The sequence below is a fragment of the Haliotis cracherodii genome, unplaced genomic scaffold, assembly GCF_022045235.1.
Source record: "Haliotis cracherodii isolate W230 unplaced genomic scaffold, xgHalCrac1.p SCAF_1, whole genome shotgun sequence".
NCBI classification, from domain to species: Eukaryota; Metazoa; Mollusca; class Gastropoda; order Lepetellida; family Haliotidae; genus Haliotis; species Haliotis cracherodii.
In genome coordinates, this window is record NW_027266264.1 from 73,908,569 (window position 1) to 73,920,637 (window position 12,069).

The window sequence follows — 12,069 nt, forward strand, 5'->3', positions numbered from 1 at the left end:
GATTGGAGAAAAGGGCCACCACGATTGGAGAAAACGGCCACCTCGATTGGAGAAAAGGGCCACCACGATTGGAGAAAACGGCCACCTCGATTGGAGAAAACGGCCACCACGATTGGAGAAAACGGCCTCTGTATTTATAACCGAAAAAGGAGCAGCAAAATGGTCCTAAATAAGTTTATCTCCCCTAAATAACCTTCATGGGCATGGCTAACTGGCTTCTACAATTAAAACATAATATATAAAGTTTGTACAACATTACAGAAACAATTTCACACTCGGGTTTAAAAGATGTGCAACAAGTTAAATCATCTACCTGGCTTGTACAATCCAAACATGGTAATACAACCACAACATTAAAAAACAATGGATTAGCTTATCAAAGTATTCCACTATTAAAACATTAAAAATACAGAAGCCATTTTCCTCATTCGTTATGATCGTTTTCACTGACCCCATTAGACGTTTTCTGTGCAGTGACCTTTTCCCCTAATTACCCGGTGGCCGTTTTCCCTAATTACCCGGTGGCCGTTATCAACGATGCGTGCTATCTCCAGTACCCCATTATCTCACCATTAAGACCTCATCCTGGAACACACACACAGGATGACACCGTAAGCTTCCTAGGCACACACTTGCTCATGTTGTATCACCCAGAGCATCACCTGCCACAATCTACCAGTCATTTATTCTTTAATACTCTTGCGAAATCTTCTTGCCGTTGGCGCAGTTTTAACACGAGAAGACACTGATCATGTGTCAGTTGACTTTCAGGTGTCAGCGAAGCGACGTTGCCGATCGCCTTCAGCCTGACATGGACACAACTGTGCTCTTCCTTAATTTTCAATGGTAGAAGTAATACGATTTCTGTCATTGCTTCTTTCGTTAACTTCGTGTCGGAATTTGCTAGAGCGGTAGGACACGACATGGCACTTTGCGGAAGGTGACGTGTAGATTTATGAAGTTTTTGGTCAGTAGCAGTTTTAGGAACTTCAGTGTTTTGCACTACGTGAGGGTTTTAGGAAACATCAATTTAATACAAAGTCGTCATGGTTTGGCTATTCATGTGGGATTCTGTATGGACTAGATTTATTTCGGAAATGAGATCTTACATATATTTATGACATTGATGAAAAGATTTTAACAGTACTTTGGGTCTAGATTTAATAGGGTTTGCGATTACCATTCAGTAATAGGATGAGTGGAAGCGGAATCTGCTTCTGTTGCTGCCTTCAACACCATCAGGCGGGATGTCAATAGCCTGTGTGCTAAGTAGCTGAGCCTGGGAGAAATAAAAACAAAAGGAGAAAGAGAAATATATCGGTTTGTGTCTTAAGACACCCATTGCATAAAATAGCACAGATAAAACCCCATGGAATAATTGGGACTAACACACTATGGGCATATATACATAATAAAAGTCTTGTCTATTCCTAGCACTGTTGATTGGGGCACAGGGCTACCTTCTCTACTCCGTAGTCTGAATCCGCTTTACTTAACAATTGAAAGGTGACATGAATTGTCTATTGTTACTTGTCGATTCCCAAATTGAAACAATATATTTACCCAGAAATCTGTACGTTTACAAATCAATACAAATTACTGCACAGCAATTACAATGGCAGTAAACTATGGAGTGAAAGTATGATATTCAATGGCAATATAGAATATGATAGCAGTGGTAGGTATCAAATACACAAATACAGTTGTGATAGCAAAAATCAGTGACAATTACATATATTCACACAGCGGCGATAGCGGTCAGGTTCCGAGATGGGTGAGGCAGGGAATCAGGGATGATGAGCGATCCTCACTTGAAAGCTGGATACGTAAACACTCTGTTGGCCCTTTATATACAACCTACCTAACCAATTGAAAGTCCCACACAGTGCCCTCACCAGTCCATCGGCAATAGAACATTAAAGTAGTTTCTATAACATACTATCACCATCTGCGGTATATGGGACCGGAAGTTTACACACCACACTAGCATCTAAATACAGTAACTTCCCGAGGACTTATTACTGATTACAAACACAATGTGGGGAGCGTCTACCGAATCTCAGCAGAAGATATGCAACACGGCTACATCACTGTTAAACAATAACACAGACTGCCATATGACACCATACAGAACAGTAAACATGGTCCTAAATCTGTACATCTTGGACGAGTATCATGCACTGCAGTACAAAATAATTGGAAGAAAATCCGTGTAAAAGTATGTCAGCAATAGAAAGGTTTCACTGATAATATACTTTTTATGGTGTCTAGGGAAGTGGGGTAGCCTGGTGGTTAAAGTATTAGCTCCTCATTCGGAAGACCTGTGTTCAAATCCCACATATGTAGAAAGTGTTACGCCCAATTCTGGTGTCCCTCGCCGTGATATTGCTGTTATATTCCTGAAAACGGTGTAAAACCATACTCGCACCCCCTCAATGTGTCAAGCCCATTTCTAAAACACCCCATTGTGATATTGCTGGAATATTGCTGAAAGCAGCGTAAAACCAGATTCAATCACCATTATGATTTCCCGATTTAAAACAAAATAGCCGTTATCATTAATACCGTTTATCCTGACGCCGTATCCTAGTTTCAGCTGAGCTCCGCGCTTCCCAGAGTTCACAGTCACACATATAACAAGCTGTTTGACCGTCAGGATGAAATTGATGGAGGGACGGTCTTTGAATGTGCCATGGAATGGACATAACTGTCATGATAAAAGTTTAATGGCCGTTTCATGTCACCATACATCACCGGATGATAACATATCGTTCAGAGTCGATGCCGAGACCACCTACAGATATCATGCATGCTCGGGAGTAACACAGGCGGGTCCGTGTTATACAACGCCTCCCATGTGAATAACACAGGCTGTTATCATCATAAAGTATCCCCATCGCTGTGATATGAAAACGTGCAACGTTTATTTATGACTTGTATATTTGGAGTGATGAAATGAAAGGCTTATCGAAGTACATATAGAAACATGTATTTCATGGCTTCGTCCGAACTGTTTCAGCAAGTGCAGCAGTATCAGGGGAAGGTTTGGCATTCATAATGTAATTTGTAAATGGTTTAGTTTAAAGACTGAAGACATATGACCCACAGTGGGGAACAGGATGGTGAATACAACACAAAGAGAGGATGTTCATCATCTTAAAATGAAAATATAAAAATGTTCACATTATCTCTTTGGTCGACATTAATCAAATATTACTGTAATAAAATTGCTTCAATTGCATAGAGTGACTTCAACTTTCCAATGATCAGCTTTCCCATTATGTCGAGCAATATTCCAGCAGCTTGAGCCTTCGGCGTCACATTTCCCAAGATTTCAAAGAACGTCAATAATAGACTCAAAACTTAGGTTAGATCATTCAAGATCTTAGTAAAGACTTCAAAAGGTTCCGTGAAGGACATTTCCAAATCTGACGCATCAGTAAGCAAGCTGATATCCGATGCAATTTCCTACTTTGACTTGAACCATATGTTCCCGTGTTGAGGTGAATACTTCACTTGCCTTTGAACGGGTGAAACAGGATATGCTCACCTTGGTGTTATCTCTATATGACACATGCTCATGATGTAGTGGGAATCGAACAATTGACTCTACTTTCAGCAGAGATTTCTTGTGGTTATGGAAATGGGTTTGAGCCTTCTGTATATGTGTACGGGTCCAGTATAAAGTCATATACTGGACCATATACTGCAAGTATAGAATAATATGTTGAACACTGAATGATGGTCTTCACATTTTGACACGAGCAGAGTGCCGTGACATATGTCTTTACATTTTGACATGAACAAAATAGCCGTGACATATGTATTCACATTTTGACATGAGCAGATTGCCGTGACATATATATTCACATTTTGACATGAGCAGATTGCCGTGTCATATGTATTCACATTTTGACATGAGCAGATTGCCGTTATATATGTCTTCACATATTCACATGAACAGATTGCCGTAACATATAACTTCACATTTTTACATGAACAAAACAGCCGTGACATCTGTGTTCACATTTTCACATGAGCAGATTGCCGTGACATATGTGTTCACATTTTCACATGAACAAAATAGTCGTGATATATGTCTTCACATTTTCACATGAACAGACTGCCGTGATATGTGCCTTTCTCAGAGGTGGGTGTTAAATTACTTCAGAATTTAACACAATCCGAGCATGCACATTATCACGAGGTGAACTATGAGAACATAAATTTCACGGTCGTCATTGCACCCTCTTTACCCATGATTAAATTCGTGTGAAGAAACAACTAAACTTCACGTAAAACACTTAAGGGGAGCTTTGAGGGGAGCCACGTGTGGAGCCAAGCATGATGGTTGAAGACATGTGATGACAGTAACTGTCACATGAAGTGTTTTCTACGCAGGCTTACGGCATGCTTAACATTTATTTATTAAAACTAGTTGAAGTATCGCAAATATCGAGACAGCCTCCGTGGTCTAGTGGTAGAGCGTCCGCCCGGAGAGCGGAAGGTCCGGGGTTCGATCCAAAAGGCGTTAAAACATGGAACTTGTTGTTAACCTATCTGGCGCTCGGTATTAAGGGGCTAAAACAAGGACTGGTCGGCTTGGAGTATACTGTGTCTGAGTGGGGTATTCATGTTAAACTGCAGCATGGTATCTCAGGGGGCTAGTACTATAAACAAAGGCATCAGTCCGGACTTGTGCAAGCACACACACACACACACACACACACACACACACACACACACACACACAATATCAGTGCAATAATCTTGGACCAGAGATTTTAAACCCCATTTCACCTCACCTAAAAAATGTTGTGATTTGACGCATTATTCCTTATTATGCTTGCTACTAAATATGTCCATAAAATAAAAGAATAAGACATCAACTACAATGTTTACTTTAGCAGACAGTATCCTTCGATCGTGATACATCAACATGATACCATGTTGGGATGATCTTAGGGTGGATAGCTATCGGGGGGGGGGGGGGGGGGGGGGCTAGTACAGAGAGCAAGACGGCGGCCAGGGCTTATTCAAAATACCTCTGTGCAAGTTCAAAAAATAGACATATACTTCTCTGCATTGACTGCAATTTTCTTGTAAAGGGCAAAACGTGACGTCTCTTCTAAAGATACATTCTGTTGGAAATTAGCTTTTAGGCTCATTCTGTGCCACAAAGTTTAGAAGTCCATTAGGCTCACATGTTATGGATTTCAAAATGGCCACCGTTGAATACTTTTCCTATGGCCTCTATTCCATATGTTAGGCATATACTGATAGCATCCACTTACAAAATCAATACAGGACTGACTTTTGGATTTCAACTTATTTAATTCTTTCACTGCTACATGGTCGACAATCGGTACGGTACTAGCTCTTGGCACATACATGGTTAACATTGATGTCAGCCCTAGCTTCATCGATACAGCTACTTTATGCCATTTCAAGATAATAGTCATTGTTGTGTTTGTTGATGAAGACTATTTTGAATATTCTGCAGGACTATTCACGAAACTGGGGCAGGGAGTGGACATTCAGATTTAGCGTATATACATAATTATTCTAATTAAGGGACCTATATTTGAAAATGTAGCTATCCACCCTAAGATCATCCCGACTTGGCCTTGAAGTGAGTGAGTTAGGTTTAACGCCGCTTTTAACAATATTCCAGTCATATCACGGCGTGTCAGCTTAATGTGGGAGGAAAGGCCGAAGTGATGCAGGTCTCAGACGTTTACCACTTCGGTGAAACCCACGAGCACGGCTATGGTGCTGACAAACCTAGAAACATAATCGGGGCGAACCGGGATTCGAACCCACAATCATAGGTTTCTGGCGTGCCCAAGGGACGCAACTCTGCACAGCGAATCGCGGCGCCTTAGACGACTGGGCCACCCATGCCCCCGACTTGGCCTTGAAGAAACTTCTATGTGTATGCCATTTTTAATAGTATATATGGCCAGTCTACCTTTGACGGAAAGATTAACCAAACAAAGATGTTTTGTGGGACATAATTGGCTGAGGGTGGATGCTGCAGGCGGGGACGATAAGAAAGGTCCTACCGCGGACCCCGTACAAATTTGCATACAGACCACTGGTAGAGCTCTTCCTCCATCGCGCTTGACAGACATGAGTCAAAGTAAAGATACAGTCATGTCCCCTGTTATCGACTCCGCTTTTGGCGGTTATTTCTTATGAACATGGAAAGGGTTTCGTCGCATTTATTTACATGATCTCAGAGAACTGGAATGTCGTGAGTTTACAACGTAGTCTGACTGTAAAGACAAACCAGGCAAACCATTGTTGAATCAAGTGACCAACGATCCACTTTTTCTGATAGTGATCCACGCAACTTAGTCATCAATAGAACTAAGACTAATGATGGGATACAGGAAACATCGGATCCCCCACCAACAAACGTCATAGCGCATTGGAGATACTGGTTGCCACAAAATACATACATCACTCCCACCTAACAACGTTATTACCAAGAACGTCATATCCTGCGACCCATAATCCATAATCCAAAAATATATGAAATCTGCCACGTGGCAGACATAACCTCGAGGCACATGAGTATAGTATTCTGAATAAATCATGATTTGTATCATTGTTGCACTTAAGGCATTATAAAAGCTAATAGATGTGGGTGTATCAAGTGTCGAATTATTAATTTATAACCCACAGGTTTTCTTCAAGAGACTGGAATCTCTTTGAAAACTAAGACAGCTATAATGGTAACATGAGTGTTGGCTATATACAGGGTGATTGAGTCTATGGCACATTGCAATGAGAGCTCCTCCATTGCCAGTGTCGTCCTTCAGACTTATGGTAAGCATATCAGGATATAGTTTCTACCTATATAAGTACACTTAGAAGACCCTAGAAGGAATGCTGTAGACTAAGTTGGCCATGCGTAATCTACTTGTAAAGATTTTGTGTGGATGTCGATTTTTGGTTACATTGAATGACTTTGAAAAGTAGGCCTGTACACTTTTCCTGTCAATGACTACATAGCAGTATCGAAGTATTAAAATTGTGTATTGTCATCACGATAGCGTACATATATATATATAGGATTCTAATCTGCACCTTCCTCCCCTACTTGGTGTCATGGAAGTTCAAGCTTAAGTGTTCTTCATCTCAATAAACTTAAATGTTTCTAACTTTAGGAATAAAAATAGCATGACGAATGAGTTAGCTTACGCTGTCAGATCAAGCATATGTGTAATTACTTGCTTGCTACATGTGAAGGAGAAACTCAAGATATGGTAATTATCAGCGTCTTAAAAGGCTGTGTAGAGATGTTATTCAACTTAAGCAGCAACCTCAGAGTAATTGATGAAGATTTCGTTACGAAATATAATAACTAGCTTCATTTAAAAAAAACTTGGTAGTTTAGGATTAAATAATTCAATATATATGCATATTTTGTTCATAGTTTGGGACATGATATTCGACCCATTCGCTATGCCTCAAAAGTGAGCGAGTGAGTTTGGTTTAAACGCCGCTTATAACAGCATTTCAGTTATAATGTCACAACGTGTCAGCTTAATGTGGAAGGAAAGCCCGAAAAGATGCGGGTCATATCACTTCGTGAAAGCCACATGCAAAGGTATTGTACTGACAAACAAAGTAACAAAGTAAAAGGATTTGAACCCACGAGCATAGGTTTCTGGCAGATTAAGACTTACACGACTGGACCACCCGTACCACCAACAATTCAAGAGCTTGGACAAGAGTTTTAGTAGCCAGTAATAGCAGAAGCGCTTTCCTTAATCTTCCCAAATGAAGCAGGCAAAGAAAGTACCTCAATACAAACAGTTATCGTAGTGAACAAAATATTTCATGTGTATCATTGTGTACGTAGCACATCTTTCATCTTTCATTGAGAGAGATATTGTCAGATAATGCATGGGCGGATACATTTTTTTTTAAGGGGGGGGGGGGGGGGGGGGGGGGTGTTAAGATCTATTTGTTGTCTTTGGTGGTAATTTATACAGAAATAAAGATTTTTTTCGAAATTTATTCTGTATCCGCCCATTTAATGATACTTTCACACATTTCACTTTCTTTTGTCATATGTCAGTGATTGCAACTGTGTTTCTGCTGAGTTTCGGAAGAGGCTGATTGCATTGTATTTCGACAGTAATCAGTCGTCGGGAAGTTACTATATTTAGATGCTAGTGTGGAGTATAAACTTACGGTCCACTATACCGCAGCTCTTGATAGTATGTTATAGAAACTTCTGTAATGTTCAGGTGCCGCTGGACTGATGAGGACACTGTCTAGAAAGTAGGGTAGCTGGTTAGACTGTATATTAGGATACAAGAGCAGGCCTCTCGGATCTCTCACGCATTTTCATTACATCCGAACCAGCTTTTGTGCGAGGATCGCTCACCATCCCTGATTCCCCATAGCCAATCGCGGAAGCTTGACCACTGTCGCTGCTGGGTGAATATTCATTATTATCACTGACTTTTGCTATCACCGCTGAATGTTTGTATTTGTATTGCAATCACATTATATACTGTCACTGAATATTGTACTACCATTCTATTTTTTACTGCCAATGTAATTGCTGTGCAGTAATTTCTATTGATTTGTAAACTTATTGAATTTTGTAATACATTTGTTGATTGTATACCACTTGTTGGTTGTTTGTTGGTTTCACACGAGGTTCTTTTACGAACAGATTTCTTGGTTAACATATTGCTTCAAATTGGGAATCGATATGTAACACTTTTATGTCAGCAATCTGCTGTAGTCCCTGAACGTGCATTCTAATTACAGTTTAAGGAACAGCCATAAACCTCAACCATTAAAGCATTGCGAGACGTCACGAAAACACATCAACCAAAGCTAAACCATATCTGTGACAGACCATCCAAAACGTAATCAAATATTTACCTTTCACGCAACACAATTTACAAGATAAATCTCACATGTATACCGCCATAACATGTTTATTTGAAGCATATCGGTAAAAGATGAAAGCACTCTAACGTTTGACTGATTGCCCGTTCAGATAGAGCGATACACAGAAGTGGGGAGATATCCCATTTATCACACACATTGTCTGGGATAGACTTTTAGTGGACCCTTGGTTGCATTCTGCTGTGGTTGTTTATTGCGAAATATTTTGTTGTTCATTGTGTATTCATTCGGTAGCTCATGTACGGGCGAATTTACATACACATGGTTTCTTTATGCATAATAGCATTAAACCGACGGTGGAGTAAAGTAGCTTTTATGACAACCGGACATGTATGTTTAGATTATGTTGTTCAATAAGGGTTCAAAATGCAAGTTCGGCCGTTAATCCTTATATGAAAGTGAAGCATATGACTTTACTCTGTATCCTAAACGCATTAGCCTGCATTAGATTTAAATGACGATCTATCTACCGGCCAACCTTGACTTTAAAATCCCCTAAGATGGGTTACGGTGTTTTATTGGAGCCTGCCACATAAGTGAGTGAGTGAGTGAGTGCCACCTACATTATCAGATTAAACTAAACAGATTTCATATGATCTGAAAGATGCAGTCTGGACAAGGTGACAGGCTTTTAAACTCCACATGTTGAAGTCAATTACAAATATATAATGTTCGATGTGATGGTAATCTACCTAATCTATCCAAATGAGATGAAAGGTTTGAGAGGGATCTGTAACATCATTCACGGACTGTTGTTCAATCATGTCCTTTGAGTACATTCGTAAGACATTAACATAAACTCATGTTGACGCAAAATCATAATAATCATTATGTCAGTGACAATACCAATGCCATTATTGTATGGTACAGAAGAGATGACGAGGCAGGCATGGAGGAGATGACGAGGAAGGTATGGGGCGGGGAGATGACGAGGAAGGTATGGGGCGGGGAGATGACGAGGAAGGTATGGGGCAGGGAGATGACGAGGAAGGTATGGGGCGGGGAGATGACGGGGAAGGTATGGGGCGAGGAGATGACGGGGAAGGTATGGGGCGGGGAGATGACGGGGAAGGTATGGGGCGGGGAGATGACGGGGAAGGTATGGGGCGGGGAGATGACGGGGAAGGTATGGGGCGGGGAGATGACGGGGAAGATGTGGAGGAGATGACGTGGAAGGTATGGGGCGGGGAGATGACGGGGAAGGTATGGGGAAGGGACATGACGAGGAAGGTATGCTGGAGATGACGAGGAAGGTATGGGGCGGTGAGATGACTGGGAAGGTGTGGAGGAGATGACGTGGAAGGTATGGGGCGGGGAGATGACGGGGAAGGTATGGGGAAGGGACATGACGAGGAAGGTGTGGAGGAGATGACGTGGAAGGTATGGAGGAGATGACGTGGAAGGCATGGAGGAGATGACGTGGAAGGCATGGAGGAGATGACGTGGACGGAATGGAGGAGATGACGTGGAAGGTATGGGGAAGGGACATGACGAGGAAGGTATTGAGGAGATGACGGGGAAGGTATGGGGCGGGGAGATGACGGGGAAGGTATGGGGAAGGGACATGACGAGGAAGGTGTGGAGGAGATGACGTGGAAGGTATGGGGCGGGGAGATGACGGGGAAGGTGTGGAGGAGATGACGTGGAAGGTATGGAGGAGATGACGTGGAAGGCATGGAGGAGATGACGTGGACGGCATGGAGGAGATGACGTGGAAGGTATGGGGAAGGGACAGAACGAGGAAGGTATTGAGGAGATGACGGGGAAGGTATGGGGCGGGGACATGCCGAGGAAGGTATGAGGAGATGACGTGGAAGGTATGGAGGAGATGACGAGGAAGGTGTGGAGGAGATGACGAGGAAGGTGTGGAGGAGATGACGAGGAAGGTGTGGAGGAGATGACGAGGAAGGCATGGAGGAGATGACGAGGAAGGTGTGGAGGAGATGACGAGGAAGGTATGGAGGAGATGACGTGGAAGGTATGGAGGAGAAGACGTGGAAGGCATGGAGAAGAAGACGTGGAAGGCATGAAGAAAATGACGAGGAAGGTGTGGAGATGACGATGAAGGTATGGAGGAGATGACGAGGAAGGTGTGGAGGAGATGACGAGGAAGGTATGAGGAGATGACGTGGAAGGTATGGAGGAGATGACGAGGAAGGTGTGGAGGAGATGACGTGGAAGGCATGGAGAAGAAGACGTGGAAGGCATGAAGAAAATGACGAGGAAGGTGTGGAGGAGATGACGGTGAAGGTATGGAGGAGATGACGAGGAAGGTATGGAGGAGATGACGAGGAGGGTGTGGAGGAGATGACGAGGAAGGTATGGAGGAGATGACGATGAAGGTATGGAGATGACGTGGAAGGTGGTGAGGAGATGACGAGGAAGGCATGGAGGAGATGACGAGGAAGGCATGGAGGAGATGACGTGGAAGGCATGGAGGAGATGACGTGGAAGGTATGAGGAGATGACGTGGAAGGTATGAGGAGATGACGTGGAAGGCATGGAGAAGAAGACGTGGAAGGTATGAGGAGATGACGTGGACGGTATGAGGAGATGACGTGGAAGATATGGAGGAGGGGATAGCAAGGAAGTTAAGGGAGAAATGGCGAGGAAGGTATGCGGATTTGACGTTGATCGTATGAGGGACATGGCAAGAGGAGTATAACGACATGTTGTGGTGGGCTTCTTGTCTCCCATCAGTGACTGTGACCCGGCTACCACTTGACTTCAACGGCTGCTCGCTAGGAGGTTTGTATCTCCATGTAAGGCAGCTCGGGCTGTCCTATAATGAGGACATTAATAGCATTTAGGTACAAGATGGTCAAGGTATCAGTTCCTGCCTCGAAAGCATCATTCCAGAGGCACCTTCCCGCTTTAGAGATGACGGGTGTCAAGGTTATGGCCTGTACCTTACGGTTAAGCCTAAAGACATATCCTTCCATGTGATCGCAGATCTTATGCCTGTTCCTACGCTCAGTCAGGGATTGAGCAGAGGCTCAAAAAGATGTTACTCCGTGTTAAACGACGCGCAGGTGCCCTTCCGCTAGCACCCGTCACTCACACCATTTGCATAAGGAAAGTGTCTGTTTGATGCCTGGCGCCGTACAGCAATACTCCTGCGACAAGATC

General features: G+C 42.8%; 1 protein-coding gene across 1 annotated transcript; it reads right to left on the reverse strand.

The window, feature by feature from the left end:
* Nucleotides 1–9,768: 9,768 nt before the first annotated feature.
* On the reverse strand, nt 9,769–11,637 carry LOC139457487 (proline-rich protein 36-like). The gene has a single exon (XM_071238872.1). It carries the CDS (start codon nt 11,635–11,637, stop codon nt 9,769–9,771), a length of 1,869 nt encoding a protein of 622 aa, XP_071094973.1.
* Between the last annotated feature and the right edge of the window lie 432 nt (nt 11,638–12,069).

Bases quoted from the DNA above. Each gene is read 5' to 3' on its own strand.
- LOC139457487 (XM_071238872.1), bottom strand. From the start codon at position 11,637: ATGGGAGACAAGAAGCCCACCACAACATGTCGTTATACTCCTCTTGCC.